This window comes from Sceloporus undulatus, chromosome 2 (genome assembly GCF_019175285.1).
Source record: "Sceloporus undulatus isolate JIND9_A2432 ecotype Alabama chromosome 2, SceUnd_v1.1, whole genome shotgun sequence".
Classification (NCBI taxonomy): Eukaryota; Metazoa; Chordata; class Lepidosauria; order Squamata; family Phrynosomatidae; genus Sceloporus; species Sceloporus undulatus.
In genome coordinates this window covers 221,493,928-221,513,728 of record NC_056523.1, presented here as the reverse complement: position 1 = coordinate 221,513,728, position 19,801 = coordinate 221,493,928, and the positions used below count along the sequence as shown (strand labels likewise).

The window sequence follows — 19,801 nt, the reverse complement described above, 5'->3', positions numbered from 1 at the left end:
TCATGTCTGGGCACAATTAAAAATCCTCACCAGAATCCTATATGACCTGTTATGTTACATAACTTTACATAAACTTAACTAAGTAGAGGAGGCACTAAGAAACCCTTTCACTGAATTGCAAAGGTGGTTAGTATAGGACAACAGCAGGAGAGCCTGATGTGCCTCGTTGCATAAAGCACACTGATTCGGATTGCACATTGATGTATAATTCACACCATTGCACCTCATACCTTGCTACACATTGCACGCTGATGTGCACTGTGCACCAATGGATATCAGGCACTTCGCCAGCTCTGCTACGTAGTAAAACAACAGTAGCTCTCTGCTGAATACAAACATTATATAACTGTGCAATTCTAATTCCTGCAGACATATGTCTGCTTACGAGAAGGTCCTCAAAAGATTCCAGCTATTTGTTATTGGCTTCAAAGCCCCACATGGTTTGGATCCAGGGTTGGAAATAAATGTGGACCCACATATGAGCCTCTTGATCCCTGAGACTTATGGGGAGGCTTTTCACCTTGCTCTGATGGGGTAAAATGATGTGTGAGACCCTGCATTTATTTGAATGCACCATGGCATAGTGGTTTGGGTGTTGGACTATGACTCTGGAGGCAAGGGTTCAATTCCTGGCTCGGCCATGAAACCCACTGGGTGACCTTGGGTCAGTCACATGCTCTCAGCCTCAGAGGAAGGCAGTTGCAGACCTCTTGTGAACAAATCTTGCCAAGAAAGCCCCAAGACAGGGTCATTGTTAAGTCGGAAGTGACTTGAAGGCACACAACAAACTGGAGTACTCTTTGCTTGAGAAAACCCTAAAAAACTCATGCGATTGTCGTACATCAACAGGTGACTTGAAGGCACATGCATGCTTTGCTGTAACCTGCTTTGATCTACCCTGGAAAAGTGGGCTATAAATAAATTTATACAACTGCCATCTGCCGGCCTGAGAGGGAGTTCGCCAGGCAGGTCCAGCTCCATCAGGACTAGCCTGGAAGAAGGAAGAGCCCTCCCTCCAGTCCATCTGCCTTGGTCGAGGCCTTAGAGGGAGAGAAGAACCACTGGACCTCATCCCCTTTCCCTCCATCATTCCCTTCTCCTTTTGTTTCGTGTCTTTTAGATTGTAAGCCTGAGGGCAGGGAATTGTCTGATTAAAAATAATATTGTAAGCCGCCCTGAGAGCCATTAGGGCTGAAGGGCGGGATATAAATACCTAAATAAAAATTAAAATTATTATTATTATTATTATTATTATTATTATTATTATTATTATTATTATTATTCACACACACACACACACACACACACACACACACACACGGCTGGGGATGTTGCAAAAGGAGTTGTCCAGTACCTCCTTGCCAAATCTCCCCACAGTGCAACTACAGCTTGATGGTGCGCAGGAGTGAGCAGGAGAAGGCAGGAGGCACCTGAGCTTTGTTGTGTAGCTGGAAGAAAGAAACAGTCATTGCCCTCCTGAATCTCCAGTGTATGTTACAGTGTACTTGCTGAAGATTTATGGGGAAGTCGGCTCTTCCATTTTCCCGGGGGCACAATTGCATCCTGACACTTCCCAGGGTCCCTGCTTTTCCCTAGGCAATACTGACCCTTGAGAGTTTGCCTCAGCACCATCAAGCTGCCAAGTGCACTGTGGACAAAGGCAAAGACCTGGTAAAATTACACTGGTTAAGCTTACACTTCACCTGAGCACTATGGATATTGGCGTAGTTTTCCCAGTTTTCTCAGGACCTTGCTCAAATGCTATGGGATGGGAGTTGACTTGCAAGGCCAAAACCATCTCTCTGCATCCCTCTGTAGAATTTTGTGGCTCAAAGCATCATCTGTGGAGTAGAATTTGGCATATCTATTTTTATGTAGTGCAAGAAGGGCATAATCAGCCAAATAATAGGATCCAAAGAGCTTGTTTGGTTGACAGGAGCAGCTTGTATTACTCCAGTTGTTGCTATTTTACTTTCTTTCTCAATCCATTCTCAATCCATATCAGGAACAGATTATGAAAGTCATCTGTTCCAAAATACAAATTGCCATGCAGTGTTTGGAGGAGGGAGATTGCCGTTTGGGGAGAAACAAGTAAAAGCATTCCCAGGTTATGGAACCAGTTTTAAAGTTCTTTGAATCCTGACCAGCATAAATAAACTTCTCTCCCAGTATATAAGCTCTGACCTGTTTTAAACATCTGGCTTCTATGGACAATGAAATTAGGGTACTGGGAAATTACAAGATAATATTTTTTTAAAAACAAAACTGCAATCAACCCTAATTTTTTCCTTTCATACACCAGATTACAAGGGGACAGTATAGTGTCCAGAGAATGGAGCTTCTTCCAGGAGATCGGGATAATTTAGCCATCCAGACTCGTGGTGGTCCTGAGAAGCATGAAGTAACAGGCTGGGTATTGGTAAGTACCAGTTCTCTTACAATCATGATTGAAGCACTTCTATGTAATTTGATAGGACAGCAGCAAGATTTTAGAGAGCCAGTGTCATGTAGTGGTTTGAACGTTGGACTACAACTCAGGGTTCAAATCCTCCACCAGGTGACCTAGGGCAAAGCACACTCTTCCTGCCTCAGAGGATGGCAATGGCAAACCCCCTCGGAAGAAACTTGCCAAGAAAACCCTGTTAGATTCAACGTAGGGTTTGCCATAAGTCAAAAATGACTTGGAGGCACAAAACAGCAACAGCAGTGGCAGTGTGTTTTCCAACTCCAGGACCAGCTGGGAGGTGATGCAGTGAATGAATGAGATTATGATTTCAAGGCTATGCTTGCTGGTGTAATCTTTGTTTATTGCATACTCATGTATAATAAAGTATACACATGCCTGAACTGTTCAGTTAATTCTGACTCCATGGAAGAACAGGGTGGTATGCATCAAGTCTGTGCCTGTTTCATTTTGTGTGCAAAGGCTAAGCAGATGTCACCTCTACATATAGGTCCAAAACACACTGCAGAATTAATCCAGTTTGAAACCGATTTAACTGCACTAGCCCAGTGCTAGGGAATCCTCTGACAGAAAAGGCTGAATGTCTCACAAAACTACAAATCCCAGGTTTCCCTAGCACTGAGCCAGGACAGTTAAACTGCTCTCAAACTGGATCATTTCTGCAGTGTGTTTTGGACCATAGACTAGCAGGCCTAAAACAGATGCGGGGGTGGGGGAGCACAACGTATAATGTATTTGATTTTATGTTTCATATGACCGTTTAGTTGTATTTGAAGAATGGAACTGTTTGTAGTTTTAACACACGCTCCTGTGGGTGCAACTGCAACATCTTAAGAGTTCAAAAGGACCTCATAGGCCAGCTACACAACTGACCAGTGCCACAATGCTCCACTAATGTACCTTTGAGGTGGTCACTTAAGCTTTATGTAAAAACCTCCAGTGTAGAAGGGTCCACTCCATTAAAAAAAATAGTGACTGTATTGTCTATCTGGAAAAATAGCCTCCAGCAGTTTCCAAAGATTTCCTAAATACATTTTCTAAGCAAAAAATGTAGCAAATACAACATACTGTCCCATAATGTAAAGACATGGTTCTGTGCAATCTGTTCCTTCCCATGTCCTTCTAAATATTCAAGAGATGTATGACTGGTTAAGAGAGTCAGCATGGTGTAGTGGTGTTGAGTGTTGGCCTAGGGCTCTGGAGACCAGGGTTCAATCCCCAGCTCACCATGAAACCCACTGAGTGATCCTAGGCAAGTCACATTCTCTCAGCCTCAGGGGAAGGCAATGGCAAACCTTCTCTAAACAAATCTTGCCAAGAAAACTTCATGACAAGTTTGCCTTGGGGTTGCCATAAATCAGAAACAACTCGAAAGCAAACAAGTTTGACTGGAAAAAGAACCAAGCATTGGTGTCAGAATGCTTTCTTTATTACAAAAAATGATTGAGGATGTTCCCAATTGGTCATATAGGCGATAGATTACAGTAGATTCAGACCTAAGCTATCTATAACATTACACAAGGGCACTGTTCCAAGTATCTGTAAGAATGAAAAATGTTAACTATGGGTTCTGTTTTGATAGATATCGCCTCTGAGCAAAGATGATGCTGGGGAGTATGAGTGCCATGCATTGAATTCTAAAGGAGAAGCCACAGCCTCAGCACGAATTACCATTGTTGATTCTATAAATGAAATACCTACTAAAAAAGGTAGGTAGTAGGTGTTAGTATTTTGCTGTGTTAAGCAATGAAAACATGTAAGATAAGATAAGAGCTGCTGACTTACAGAGATGCCAGTATATCATGAACCAGAACGCAGAAAGTTGATGAACAAGAAGAAAGGGTTATCAGGATTTAAACAGCTGTTCTTAATGGCAGACTGTAAATAGAATCTCTTTAGTAGGTGCATGAAAGATTCCTGAAGAATGTGGAATGCACTTCCACCCTTGAGTCACTGTCAGCTGATTTAAGAGAGGTCTCAATGGTGGGGTGGGAAGAAACAGAGGAATAGTGTCTCCTTGTCTTAGTTGCAGCATATCAGGAGATCATAGGCTTCAGAGGAGGTGGCACAACACTAATATAGAGATACATGTAAGAGCAGTGGCTTGCTTTTATTCCCAGTAATCCTAAAGAATCTTAGAGAGGACATCCTGTCCTCATAAATGTATGTAGGATGATTTACTGATATCCCCAATGTTAAAACATTTGCTTCAAGCACTTATGCTGAACCTTTTATAGAGCTTTTTCAATTTTTTTGTGTGCATTTCAAGGAAAACATAATCTTCTTTATAGTATTGCTGTATTTCTGTTTTCCAGGTGAGAGTGCTGAGCTGTGAAAGTTGAAGATTATATATTACATACAGAGAGGTAGTTCTAGTCTATGCCAAGGTTATGTTAATTTTCTGGAAAACTACTATTCTTTACTATTACTCATGCCTCTGAGTCACTAATTCCTTTAACATGTTTTCACTGAGTATGAATAAAATATTTGTCAAGTGTATACATGACTGAAAAGCTTTTATTTCTATTTACAAAAAAGAAGTCACACACTGAACAACTGGAAAACCTCAGCCATGATAGATATTCGGATTTGGAAAATATTTAAGGAGGAGCACACAAGTTAAAAACTCGAGGTAAAAACTATATTGTGGGTGAAAAATGGGAGCTTCCTGACAGCTACACACTCATCATTCTAGGTGCAATGCTCATTGACATCAGCTCTTGGAAGAGGAGTTTACAAGCATATGGCATTCTCACCAGAGAAATCTGAAAAGAGAAGGTTGACAAATATTAGCAAAAATTCTTACTTTATTAAAAATATTTAAATGGCAATAATGTTTACAGACTTAAGGCAGCTCACACAATTAATAAACACTAAGTCACAACTAATATCCATAGAAAGCACCAGAAGCAATGCAGTGACCAATTCTGGCAGAACCAATAAAGCTATCAAATTAAAACCAGCTTCAATGACATGCTGAAATGAAATGAAAAAGATATTTGTTTAATATCAGCAGGGCAGTAACATTAGCAAAATTGGTAAGGCATGTCTATATACAGGAGGCTACAAATTCAAAAGCTTTCTGCCTAGTCACCTAGTTTCCAGAATGAACAGTCAGAAGAGGGCCACTAATGAAGAATGTTACAGTTTGAAAGGCTTATGTGGTATAAAGAGGCCTTTCATAACTGAGGCCATTTAGGACTTTCAAGGAGATTATCACATCTTAAGATGTCTTCAAGTATAACATACTGCAGTTTAAACTGGAGGTTGTCAGGACATGGATAACTGTGATCAGTCTCTTACACACATACTAAATCAATGTACTGTATCTGCTTCCTGACCTGAATATGATTTGAATGAGAGAGATCCATACCATTTTCCCTTAAATAGATGTATCTATTATCTTTTATAACAAGGCACAAATAATTTTTGAAAGCCAATGTGCTGCAGTGATCTGGGTGCTGGACTAGAAGACCAGGGTTTGAATTCCCCAGTTAGTCAAGGACCAGGTGACCTTGGACGAGCAACACTCTATTTGAACAAACCCCACAATGAATAGTTTACATGTGAGAGCATTCAAACTTCATTTATTTTATTCCAGCACAATAGCCCTAAAGTCTGTAAAGTATCTCTCTCTCCAGTATTGTAGATGGAGCTCAGAAAAGAAATGCTAGCTTCCTCAAAGGCAACAGAGAGTTTATGGCGGAGGTAAGACTGAACCCCTCGTCATTCTGGATTCAAGTCATTTTCTTAGCTATGTTAGCTCTTAAAACTCAAAAAGCTTACAATTTAAGGAAACCTATGGATCAGTGTGTGAATTGCATAGAAGATGCAAAGACGAGAACTATAAGCAGCATCTGTGTCAACTTTTTACATACCTGTGTCTTGTTCCGGCAGCCCCTGCACTCATATGTATGTGTCCTGGTGTTTGCGATTGCCATTAATCCACACAGGTTGCACACGTGAACCTGGTAAGGGTCTGATGCTTCAAACAACCTTTCCCTTAAGAACTGTGCTGCTCCGTGAGCAATCTGACAATCTCGTTCCATTTCTCCAAAACGGAGACCACCATCACTAAGAAAAAGAAAACATATTTGATTCCATATTTTTGGAAGGCTACCAATTTGTTGACTCCCCACTCCCCAATAAAGTAAAAAACTACCAGAGCAAAATTCAGGCAATGTGGAACACATACTCCTACAGTCTTTTTGTTTTTATAAAACACCTGAAAAGCCCCATAGAAGTCCCATACATACTCAATGTAAATTACAGCATGGAAGAAAATGAGAAGAGACACTAATAGTTTTACAGTCAAGTTCTTTCTGTATGGTGGGCCCATGAGGTCCGCTAGGGTCTGGTTTCAGGACCTCCATGGATAACAAAATCCATGGATGTTGACGTCCCATTAAATACAATGGCATAGTGAAATGGTGTCCCTTATGTAAAATGGCATAAACAAGGTTTGGGTTTTTTACAATTTATATATTTTAAAAATATTTTCAAAGCCTGTGGGGAAATCTCAGATACAAAAAGACTTCAAGAAGAATGGGGTTTCAGTACCGTACAGATTTCCTTTGCAACACCTGTGACAGGCAAAACACAAATAAGCATGAATCTATTTCGTACCGTGATCGACCTTCCATAGGTTGCCTGTTTAGTATCTGAATTGGTCCTCTCGCACGGGAATGAATTTTATCATCTACCATGTGTTTTAAGCGTTGGTAGTAAGTAGGGCCAATAAAGATCTGTGATGTAATTTTGCGACCTGTGAAGCCATTGTACAAAACCTATAGAAAAGAAAATACTCAGTAAACACCATACAGTAGAGAAATATCAGTACAAAGTAAGAGCATTATCAAGCATCTAATTGCTACTCAGACAGCAACATACCTCATTTCCTCTCAGATGGTAACCATAATCAGACAGCAAATTTGAAATCTTCTGCACATTCACTGCATCATTGAAAGGTGTGGCATCACCAATTTCTCCCTTATTTGCAGATACCTAAAAAGAGATTAATCAGCAAAGTTTTAAAAGACAGCACAGTATAGTGGACAGAGTAGAGTGTTGGACCAAAACATAAGTAAACTGCTGTTCAATCTTTTCCTGAGCATGAAGTTCACTGAAATATGTGTTCACATCAACTAATCAAAGGGTTATAAAGATCAATATGAGGAGACACTCTACTTAAAATGTTCTGAGAAAAGGCCAGATTAATACACACACACACACTTTAAAAGGAACTACAGGAATCTGCTAGATAAGATTCACACAGAATGGATTCAGTTCTTTGCCAAAGAAATGAGCTCTCACGACTGTGACCTTAACTTTGTACTATAAAATAAAAATGGTTGAATTACAACAAGAAATAAAAGACAAGCTGCCTGCATCTCAAAGGCATAAAGGCAGCTTATGCTGGATTTCGGACCAGGCGCCCATTTGTCCAGCATTTTGCCTCTAACACTATTTTACCAAGCGATCCCGGAAGCCTCACAATCAGGGTAAGATGGAGACCACCTCAACTCCAAGTAGCCACAGGTTCTTACCTTCCCTTGCAGACATTCAATCAAGTGACCAATGGTCATACGTGAAGGGATAGCATGGGGATTGATGATTATATCAGGAGTGATTCCTTCACATGTGAAAGGCATATCCTAAAGGCAACAAAGGAAGATGGTGGTTTACTTCCTATCTTCAAAAGAACAAAAAAACTGATCTTGAAGCTTATCATCTTGACTGCTTTTCAGCACAGCACACACGGGGTTGTCTAGACAAGCTGAAAAAATATTTTTGTTCCACCAGGCGTTTGATCCTTTCTGAATTTCCTCTACTGATTACCAGAGATTCTGTTTGAGTGTTCTGTTTTTCCTGTACTTGTAAATATTGTTCATGGGGTTGTGAACATGCTCAGAATTCTACAACCCAACTTTTAATGAGGACAGACTACAAGAAGCATATTTTTTTTATGGCACTGACTACAAGTATATTTCCAGGTCCAAGTTGACTATACAGTTCAGAGCTCTAAATGGCTTAAGTCTAACCCACCTACAGAAGACTGTCCTTCTCTGTGACCCTTCCTGGCCTCTAAGGTTCTGATCCAAGCCAATTGGTACTAAGGGTTAGGCCTTTCTCATTAGGGTCACAATTGGACCCCACAGCCAGAGAGGTCCACAAAGCCACATCGACTGGCCAGTTCTGAGTGGCTTGTAAAGATCAACCAATTCTAAGGGTAGATTACCACAACTCACCACCCTGAGTACAAATGGAGAAACTCAGTATTCTAAATAAAACAAAGGCTAATAAATTGGAATAATTTTCTGAACATGATTCTCCTTCACATCATACAAAGAAAACTGGGTTGGTTTTTTTTTTTACCTCTTGTCTGTACTGGATACCACAGGTACCTTTCTGACCATGTCTGCTGGCAAACTTATCTCCAATCTGTGGGATTCTTACAGAACGCACCTGCAGATACAAGAAGACAATCGGTTGTTAAAGCTATTCAAGAATGATGGCTTTATCTTTACTAAGAGACCACATACAGCTCTAGTGCTTACTCTGATTTTGCAAAACTTGTATCCTTCCTGGTTTAAGGTAACCATGACTTGATCAACAATGCCAGTTTCACTAGTGCGTAGGAAAGTGCTGCAATCTCTTTTGGTGTAACGGCGATTCGTACTCTCTAGTTCATCTTCATTCTCTGGCAAAGTTACTGTCTTGCCAATGATAACATCATCTCCTGACACACGCACACCAGGTGCAATCAAACCATCATCATCCAGTTTGTCATAGATGGCATGCCTCATCCCTGGAGGAGATAAATGGAAACAGAAGGAGTGTCCAGATCAGGCCTGCACAACATTCAGCCAACCAAACTGTACAAACTGTTAGCCCATCAAGGACTCAGGAACCCCACATTTTTGCTTCTTGTCTGGGGTTAAATGAGAAGAGAGGTGGATTTTGTTCTCAAATTTTGTAAACTACTATACATGGCTGGTGGCCAACATTACAAATTTTAAAAACCAAATTTAGATTCTACTTTCTTCAGCAGAGGTGGTACTTAAACCTGGATGAATTGATTTTCTTGACGTTCCTGTGCGGAAAGTTTTGAACTGGAACTCTGCCTCTGCGTTTATCTTTTATTGCCACAACCCATGAAAGTGCGAAAACCTTTGAAAATAAGTTTGAAAGGTATCACTTCCACTGCCTTTAGTGGTGCTACCGAACATGAAATTCAACCCAAAAAGAAAGCTTTGGTTCTTCAGCATTTAGCTCCATGACTGTTAGTGATGTACTATGGACCATTTGAACATTTCTCATGTTTTAAGCAACACTAAACTGCCATGAGCTTTAAATGCACAAATCATTGCACCAGAGATCCCCATGAACAGATTTATAACTTAATCTAATGTGAGATTACCAGCAGCCGGCAAGTCTTCCCTACCAGACAACAGCTATGTTTAGATGGTCACATCGCTTCCTAATTTACCAAGATACTGTATGAATGAACTTCATGGCCCCCCACACATAAGAGCTTTGTTTTTTCCTTCACACGAGCAAGTCAGGAAGCAGGAATCATGTTTCAAGTTGGCTTGCAGCCTAGTTTTTTCTCAAACCGTTAACTAGTTATTTCCTGGTTTCACTTAACATGAAACCCCATTAACTAAACAGTCCCTGAATTGTACATGGTGTAATAAGGCTCTCTATCAATGTAACAGATTAAGATGTTGTATTGTTCCCTAAATTTTATAAGACTAACTATGAAATTCAAATATAGGGCACTCACCTTTTGGCCCAATTTTTAACAACTACTGTTATAGAATCATAGAATCATAGAGTTGGAAGAGACCACTAGGGCCATCCAGTCCAACCCCCTGCCATGCAGGAAATCCAAATCAAAGCATCCCTGACAGATGGCCATCCAGCCTCTGTTTAAAGACCTCCAAGGAAGGAGACTCTATCACCCTCTGAGGGAGTGCATTCCACTGTCCAACAGCCCTTACTGTCAGGAAGTTCCTCCTAATGTTCAAGTGGAATCTCTTTTCCTGGAGCTTGCATTCATTGTTCTGGGTCCTGTTCTCTGGAGCAGCAGAAAACAAGCTTGCTCCCTCTTCAATATGACATCCTTTCAAATATTTAAACAGGGCTATCATATCACCTCTTAACCTTCTTTTCTCCAGGCTAAACATCCCCAGCTCCCTAAGTCGTTCCTCATAGGGCATGGTTTCCAGACCCTTCACCATTTTTGTCGCCCTCCTTTGGACACACTCCAGTTTCTCGATGTCCTTTCTGAATTGTGGCGCCCAGAACTGGACACAATATTCTAGGTGGGGCCTGACCAAAGCAGAATACAGTGGCACTATTACTTCTCTTGATCTAGACACTATACTTCTATTGATGCAGCCTAAAATAGCATTGGCCTTTTTAGCTGCCGCATCACACTGTTCACTCATGTTCAACTTGTGGTCTACTTGGACTCCTAGATCCCTTTCACACGTAGTTTCATTCAGCCAGGTGTCACCCATCCTATATCTGTGCATTTTATTTTTCCGCCCTAAGTGCAATACCTTACATTTCTCCGTGTTGAATTTCATTTTGTTAGCTTTGGCCCAGCTTTCTAGTCTATTCAGGTCATTTTGAATCTTGATCCTGTCCTCTGGGGTATTAGCTATTCCCCCTAATTTGGTGTCATCTGCAAATTTGATAAATATGCTCCCAATTCTGTCATCCAGGTCATTGATAAAGATGTTGAATAGCACTGGGCCCAGGACAGAGCCCTGTGGGACCCCACTGGTCACTTCTCTCCAGGATGAAAAGGTGCCATTGTTGAGCACCCTTTGGGTTCGGCCGGTCAACCAATTACAGATCCATTTAACAGTTCCTTTGTCTAGCCCACATTTTACAAGCTTGTTTGCAAGAATGTCATGGGAAACCTTGTCAAAGGCCTTAGTGAAATCAAGATATACTATATCCACAGCATTCCCTTCATCTACCAAGCTGGTAATTTTATCAAAGAAAGAGATTAGGTTTGTCTGGCATGACTTGTTTCTCTGAAACCCATGTTGACTTTTTGTGATGATGGCATTGCCTTCTAGATGTTCACAGACTCTCTGTTTAATGATCTGCTCCAGAATCTTTCCTAGTACTGATGTCAGACTAACTGGACGATAATTGTTGGGATCCTCTTTTTTCCCCTTTTTGAAGATGGGGACAACGTTTGCCCTCCTCCAGTTTGCTGGGATCTCTCCTGTTTTCCAGGAGTTTTCAAAGATTATTGGCAATGGCTCCGATATTACATTTGCCAGTTCTTTTAATACCCTTGGATGGAGTTCATCTGGTCCCGGAGACTTAAATTCATTTAGATTAATAAGATGTTCCTCTACTATCTCTTTACTTATTCTGTGCTGAAATTCCCCTATTCTGTCCTTGAGAATCTTGAGAAAACGGAATGAGTATAAACCATTGGCGGAGCTACGGAGAAATAACGACATTCCCTACAGATGGGACAGGCTAGAGGGGGTGATATTCAGATATAAATTAGAGACGTTTAGGATCAATTCTACACTGAAAATGAAAGACTTTTTGAGAAAATATAAGAAGGAATTGGAGAAAAGAATAGACAACGAGGAAAGGGAAAAACAGAAGGCGAAAACGGGAGAAACACCAGACTCAGAGCCTTGCAAGGAAGAAGAAAATAAGGAAGAAGTCAATGAAAAAGATCCAGAAGGAATTTAAACCTAAGGTAAGAAAGCAATTAAGAACGGAACTATCAATAATGCATAGTCTGAAAATATTAACTTGGAACGTAAGGGGCCTGAACTCCCCACAAAAAACGGGGAAGAGTGAACCATTTTTTACTAAAACAAAAAATAGATGTGGCTTGTCTCCAAGAAACACATATTAAGGGAAAAGATGTGCGACTCTTGAAAAATAGTAAATTAGGTAATTAATTCATTTCAGTTAATGTTAAAAGAAAAAACGGTATAGTGATGTATGTCAATAATAAATACAAGGCAAAAATGATATTCAAAGATGATGATGGGAGGTATTTAGGGGTTGAGGTAATATTTCCTAGTGGACCTTGTTTGCTGGTTGGAATATACGCACCTCTGGATCATAAAGAACAGTTTTTCAATATGTTAAATGAAGAACTCTGTAAAACTAACTATGGAAAAATCATGATATTGGGAGACTGGAATGGAGTTGTGAATCCAGAGCTGGATAGGAAATCTGATAAAAAGATAAAAAAGACTCAAGGCAAGTTACCAAAATCCTTTGATAAACTCATTGAAGAACAAGCACTTCTGGATATCTGGAGATATAAATACCACAACTCTAGACTTTTCTTTTTATTCTGACCGCCATAGGTCTTTTTCTAGAATAGACATGATGTTCGCTACAAAAGCTATATGTAAAGATGTTCACAAAATGGACATTAAACCAAGGACCATATCCGATCATAGTCCTATATTGGCAGTATTAAGAATAGGGAAAGCGGACTTCTCTTGGAAATTGAACTTAAACTTGTTACAGAAGGAAGAAATAGTGGAAAGAGGAAGACAAGCTTTGAAATATTTCTTTGAAGAAAACTTAAAAGAAGATATATCAGTAACCACGGTTTGGGACACCTCTAAAGCTTTCATAAGAGGCTTCTTTATACAACAGAACTCCATATATAAAAGGAAAAATAAAGAAAAGCTAACTAATTTATGTAATACATTGCACCAAAAAGAGAAGGAACAGCAAAGTAATCTCAAGAGTAAAGTCATTAGAAAAGAAATCAATACAATTAAAAAACAAATTGAGATACTAGAGAACGAAGAAATACAGAACAAAATAAGATATATGAAACAGGCACATTTTGAACACGCTAATAAACCAGGTCGATGGCTAGCTTACAGATTGAAAAAACAAAGAGAAAGAAATATAATATCGGAAATCGAAACTAAAGATTCAAAAATAATAACGGATCTAAAAGGAATCAAAAAAGAGTTTCTAAACTTTTACTCATCTCTTTATAAAGAAAATCCTGATCAAGACGAGGATCTAGAGAAATTCCTTAAAAAAACTAACTTACAAAGCTTTAACACTAAACAAAAAGAGATACTCAACGCTCCTATAACCACGGCAGAAGTCACTGAAGCGATTAGAAAAGGCAAAAAGGGGAAATCCCCAGGACCGGACGGCTTCCCAATAGAATTTTATCAAACTTTTGAAGATCAAATAATCCTCCCCCTGAAGTAGACTATGAACGCATTGGGCAGGCACAAACTTCCTGAAACATGGCAACATGCTAATATCACACTTATCTTAAAAGAAAACAAGGATCCCAGGAACATCAAAAATTATAGACCTATATCCCTCCTTAATTCCGATTACAAGATCTTCACCACAATAATGGCTGATAGATTCAAAAAAGTCCTATCAGACTGGATAGGAAAAGAACAAGCGGGCTTTTTACCAACAAGGCATATTAAGGACAATACAAGAAACATCATTGACACTCTCGAATATTTTGAACAACATAATGAGAAGGAATTGGCGCTTGTCTTCATAGATTTCGAGAAGGCCTTTGACAACGTAAAGTGGAAAACACCCTTTGCCTTTTCTGAGAAGACTGAGGCAAAGAAGGTGTTGAGTAATTCTGCCTTTTCTCTGTCTTCTTTTAGCATTTTGCCATCTTCTCCACTCAGTGGCCCTACTGTTTCCTTCTTCTTCCTCTTGCTGCGGACATATCCAAAAAAGCCCTTTTAATTGTTCTTAACCTCTCTAGCAAGCCTGAGTTCGTTGTGCGCTTTAGCTTTTCTGACTTTACCCCTACACATGCCTGCTATTTCTTTGAATTCCTTTTTTGTGATTTCCCCCTTTTTCCATTTCTTATACATGTTCCGTTTCAAACTTAACTCGGTTGAAAGTTCCTTAGTCATCCATCCTGGTTTCTTGAGACACCTCCTGTTTTTCTTTCTCACTGGAACTGTTTGAAATTGTGCCTTCAGTATCTCCCTTTTGAGAAAGTCCCATCCGTCCTGAACTCCTTTATCTTTTAGTATTTCTGACCATGGAATCGCCCTCAATACTTCTCTAAGTTTACTGAAATCCGCTCTCCTAAAGTCTAGGATGCGTGTCTGACTATGCCTGGCTTCTTCTTTCCACTGTATTACAAACTCCAGGAGAACATGGTCACTTCCACCTAATGATCCCACCACTTGCACCCCATTAACCAAGTCATCCTTGTTGGTTAGGATCAGATCTAAAATAGCTGACCCCCTTGTTGCCTCTTCCACCTTTTGGACCATGAAATTGTCTTCCAGGCAAGTGAGGAATTTGCTAGACCTTGAGGATTTTGCTGAGTTTGACTTCCAGCAAATATCAGGATAGTTGAAGTCGCCCATCACTACTACATCTCTCTTTTCTGACTGAGTGGTCATCTGTTTTAGAAAGATATCATCCAATTCCTCAGTCTGACTTGGGGGTCTGTAGTAGACTCCCACCGTAACATCCTTGTTGTTTCCCTCCCCTTTAATTTTTACCCAGATGCCCTCCACCTGGCTTCCATGATTGATGTCCAGGATCTCTTCACTGGTGTAAATATCTCTGACATATAGTGCTATTCCTCCTCCTTTTTTGTTTGGCCTATTTCTCTTAAAAAGGTTATACCCCTCTATTTCCACATTCCAATCATGAGACTCATCCCACCAGGTTTCAGTGATGCCTATTATATCATATTTGCTTTGTTGTACTAGGAGTTCAAGTTCATTTTGCTTATTTCCCATGCTCTGTGCATTAGTGTAGAGACATCGCAGACCATGGTTCCCTTTTACTTGCTGCCTGTGCAAGTTTTTTTGCCTCCCACTGTTGGGTCCTTGCACTGTTTGCCTTGTTTCCTCTATGTCAGTATTTTCGCCATCCCTTTCGCCTTCCTTAATATTGTCTCCCTTCCTCTCGGAACTCAGTTTAAAGCTCTCCTGATCAAGTTCTTGAGACTGTTGGCAAAAACATTTCTTCCAACTGGCGTGAGATGCAACCCGTCTGTTGCAAGAAGTCCCTCCTCATGGAACCGCAGCCCATGATCGAAGAATCCAAATCCTTCTCGGCGGCACCATCTGCGAAGCCAGTTGTTCACATCTGCTATTTTCCTCTCCCTTCCTGGACCATGCCCTTCAACTGGCAGAAGAGACGAGATGACAACCTGTACATCCATTCCTTTCAGCTTCCTACCAAGCGCCTCGTAATCCCTTTTGATGTTCTAAAGGCTGTGTCTTGCAGTATCATTAGTTCCCACGTGGACCAAAAGGAAGGGGTATTTGTCAGTAGGCTTGACCAGTCTTGTCAGCCTCTCTGTCACATCACAGATCTTTGCACCTGGAAGACAACACACCTCTCGAAACATCTTGTCAGGCCTACAAATCACTGCTTCTGTACCCCTCAGCAAGGAGTCCCCCACTATGACCACACGCCTCCTCCGAGGCTTAGCAGTGACTGTTCCCTCGGGTGGGACTCTCAGGCTCCCCTGCTCTGTCCCTGAAGTCTGTCCATGCTGCTCTTCTTCATCCTCCTTGATAAGGGAAAGAGCTTCGAATCGATTCTCTAGCTGCAAGCTCCCAGAACAATCCCTTCTTGGCTTACTTCTCTTTGTGACATTCCTCCAGCTGTCTGCCTCCTGTGTTTGGCAAGTGACCACTTCCACCCTAGCATCTTCCTCTGCGTGGTACTCATCCAAGATCATTAGTTCTATTGTGTCCAGGAAATCCTCTTGTTCCCTAATATGCTGAAGTGTAGCTACTCTGGACTCCAGCTGCTGCACTTTCTCCTCCAAGAGTGCTACCAACTTGCACTTGGTGCATGTGAAGTTCTCCACTTCTGTAGGCAAGAGAAACATCCCACAAGAGTTGCAGGTGACTGCAGCAGATCCCTCATTGTCCATACTGCAAAGTCTTTAGTAATGACTATAACAGTCAATCTACTGGGAATACTACTTTAAAGGAATGTCCTGGCTGCTATCTTATACTTAAAGGCAAGGTTCTGTTTCAAAATCTGATTCTAACCTGATGCCACTTGAGTAGAGTTGTTGAGTTAAAGAAAACTAAAATTCGCGCAAGGTTAGGCGCACGGCTCTGGAAGCTAGTCTGCTAGCTCCGCCCCCTTGTGACTCACAGATGTGACTCACAGAAGCTCCGTCCCTTCAGCAACAAGCACACGGTCTCAAAATGGCTGCCAAGCAGCTTCTCTCCTTCTCCTCTCTCTGGCCGGACTCAGCTCTTACCTTGACATGTTTCACGAGTAGGCTTCTCAAACACTTCTTCTTGGTCGAATCCTTTCTTGGATTCCTGCTCTTTGTATGAACGATAGAACACAGACCTGGTGGAGGGAAACTAAAATACTATCACATCCATTTCCATCAGCACTTTTTCAGTTCAGAAAATGCTACAGTTGGACATGATTTAAAAGTGGGGCGTGAGTGAATGGTTGTAACAAATTCTAGTAAGTGGAATAGTATTAAAATATACATACTAGGAATCAGTAACTAGAAAGTCCAAAGTTAAATTCATTCCCACAGTCAAGCACTGAAATGATACAGGGAAACTTGAATTTGTGGCAATAGAAAGGAGTTAAAAATTGCAGGCCTGTCTCCCGCTACTTGCTGCAGGGATAGAAAATTTCTGGCCCACAGGCTCTTAAGAAAGGCCCCTTTAAGAGAAAGCGGAAAGAGAAGCTGCACTGTGGCCTGACTCTTTTTCTCTTTCCTCACCTTCTCAATGCAGGGGAAACCAGAGAGAAGCAAAGTGAGATGATGACTCTAGGGTATGTGGTGTCCTGCCCCACAGAGTTCAGGAGGAATATTTACCACACATGTCTGAGTAAAACTAGTAGCTGGGCAGCCTATAGAAAGCATACTGTTTTAAAAAAATATCCCTCTCTGTATGTACCTGAGATGTGGGAACCACCTGCCTGCTATGAATTATGAAGACCAACTGCTCTGGTAAAATAGATCTCATTTGGTTAGTGCTTATATTCATTTACAAAAGAAAAGAATCCCACAACCTAGTCACATAAAATGGAAAGACCCAGCATGTTGACACATCTTACTCTCATCTACTACTGTGAGTTTTGAAGTATACTCTGGGACCTCCCATACTTTCTCAGGGGGGAAAGTAACAGTAGGCAAAATTTCCCATGACAGATAACTTATTCACAAGTTGAGAAACTAAAAAGCAGAAAAACATCACCTCTTAGGAATACAATTCCTGAAGATCCACACACTTCCACTAGCCAAGAAATCCTTCCACTGCAGAGAAAGACCTGAGAGTGTGCGCTGACTGGAGATCTAGTGACAATAAGAGCCCCATGCAATCCACCCCAAAGTTTTCTCCTTCCTGCTTTAGAGTGTACTCTCAAATTACACTGATCAATGTACTGACCTACCTGGCATGCTGTATGTGCAGAATGTGCTCCCTAAATATACTGTATACTATCTTCAACATCAAGTGGGTAGACATCCTTGACAGAAAAAAAAATCCAAGAAACACTGCAAAGCATTCAGATCTACCAGCCTACTAAAATGAAAATGACTTTGTGTGGTGCTGCAAAACATTATTCAAGAAAGCATGTGAAGTTACTTTAGATATACTCTTAAGGATTTCATATAAAAATTCAAGTTTAGCACAGACAGACCTGAAAAAGCCCCTATCCACAGCAGAACGATTCATGATGACAGAGTCTTCTTGATTATATCCAGTGTATGATGCTATGGCCACAATAGAGTTGATGCCTATAAGAGATTCAGGAATATGCATCATCCACCACACACAAACATACACACCCTAACATCACTGCTTCAGACTCTTGCATTAATCTATTTAGAGCTGACTTAGTATTTATGGCATATGATATTAGAGCCAGTGTGGTATAATGGTTTAAGTGTCAAACTAGGACTCTGGAGACTATGAGCCTGTACAGACAGACCAAAACAAAGCTGCTTCGGGTCATTTTGGAGGTATACTGTTTAAATGATGTATGTATCTTAAGAGGCTGCAGTACAGCTTTGGCTCATGGAAGCCCACTGGGTGACCTTGGGCAAATTACACTTTCTCAGTCTCCAAGGAAGGCAAAGACAACTAGTAGCTGGGCAGCCTTGTGAACAAATCTCGCCAAGAAAACCCTACAATAGTATTGCCATAAATCAGAAATTATTTAAAAGCACACAATGACAACATTTCATATTGAAAGACGGATTTCCACAATAGACAGTGGCTGCAAAACTGAAGTAATGTTGTAAATAAATATATGCAGTGACCCCTGGTGGATAAGCCTGGCAATGTGACTGTGAAACAGAATTTTTAATCTTGGGAAGGAGCTGGTAATACCTTTGCTTCCAACTCTACATGCCTCCCTCCACCTCTACCACTGTCACTTCATGCTCCTCCAGTCTGTTAAACTCCAAACACTGGTTTTCTGCTCCTTACTCAGAGGAAATGACTGAGAAATCATGACTGTGTTCTTATGAGATGATCAACCTTGTGCCTAATAATCTTTATTTCTTTTTCCAACTGACTAGGCAACAGCCTGAACAGCCATGCCCCTAGAGCTACAATGGTGAAAGCTTGAGAAACTGGTGACCAAACGTACTGAGCTATTCCTAAAGCATCAAGAATGATAATCTTGACTAGCTAATCCAGTGAAGGTTCAGAATTGCTTATATTATCATTCAATAAAATGGGATCATGAAGGATTAATATAATAAAGAGTTGTGTTTTTTTAAGTAGGTTCAGAAGCATATAGATAATAAAGAAACTTTTCCCCAGTCCCAATGCTGAAGTCTTAAGGTTGCTGACATCAAAAATACCTACAGTATTGCATCTAGTTTATCAATTATCCCTTGATATTTGTACTTTTGAACCTTTGATACTAAGCCTCTCAGTGAAGGAAAAGCCCTGGGTTCCCAGGAGATGCAATCCAAGATCTACAGAAGTTTTGAGAAATATATGTGTATGCTACAAGATCTGCTTACAGCTCCTCAGATCTAGAGGCATGGTGCTGAGGCACTGACTTGGTTTTCAGTGGACCTTCAAGGGATCAGGTTTCTTTACATTAAACAGTGACTTGCAAACCTACCTGCTGGTAACTCTCTGAATCTTAGGTATTCCATAGAACGTGTAGTCACAAGGGGTTTCTGAGGATAATACAGCACATGGGCAAGTGTATCCATCCGGACATGAAAGTTGGTGATATAAACACCCATGGCCTGTTTGCCCATAGCAGACTGGTATGTATTCCTAGGAGACTTTGAAGGTAGCAGAACAAACAATATTAGGGGAGAATCCTCTTTATACATACATA

The 19,801-nt window shown here is 40.7% G+C and overlaps 1 protein-coding gene across 1 annotated transcript in view; it reads right to left on the bottom strand.

Annotated features, from left to right (window-relative positions):
- Positions 1-4,963: 4,963 nt before the first annotated feature.
- Positions 4,964-19,801, bottom strand: part of POLR2B (RNA polymerase II subunit B) — a 30,670-nt gene continuing 15,832 nt past the window's right edge. Inside the window, exons 16-25 of the mRNA XM_042450068.1 lie at positions 19,577-19,745; positions 18,137-18,233; positions 16,728-16,822; positions 9,022-9,272; positions 8,840-8,929; positions 8,011-8,118; positions 7,355-7,468; positions 7,091-7,251; positions 6,343-6,538; positions 4,964-5,229 (exon numbers count right to left, since the gene is read on the bottom strand). Coding sequence (XP_042306002.1) covers positions 5,140-5,229; positions 6,343-6,538; positions 7,091-7,251; positions 7,355-7,468; positions 8,011-8,118; positions 8,840-8,929; positions 9,022-9,272; positions 16,728-16,822; positions 18,137-18,233; positions 19,577-19,745 — 1,371 coding nt within the window. The 3' untranslated portion in view covers positions 4,964-5,139. The remainder of the gene's footprint in view (positions 5,230-6,342; positions 6,539-7,090; positions 7,252-7,354; positions 7,469-8,010; positions 8,119-8,839; positions 8,930-9,021; positions 9,273-16,727; positions 16,823-18,136; positions 18,234-19,576; positions 19,746-19,801) is intronic.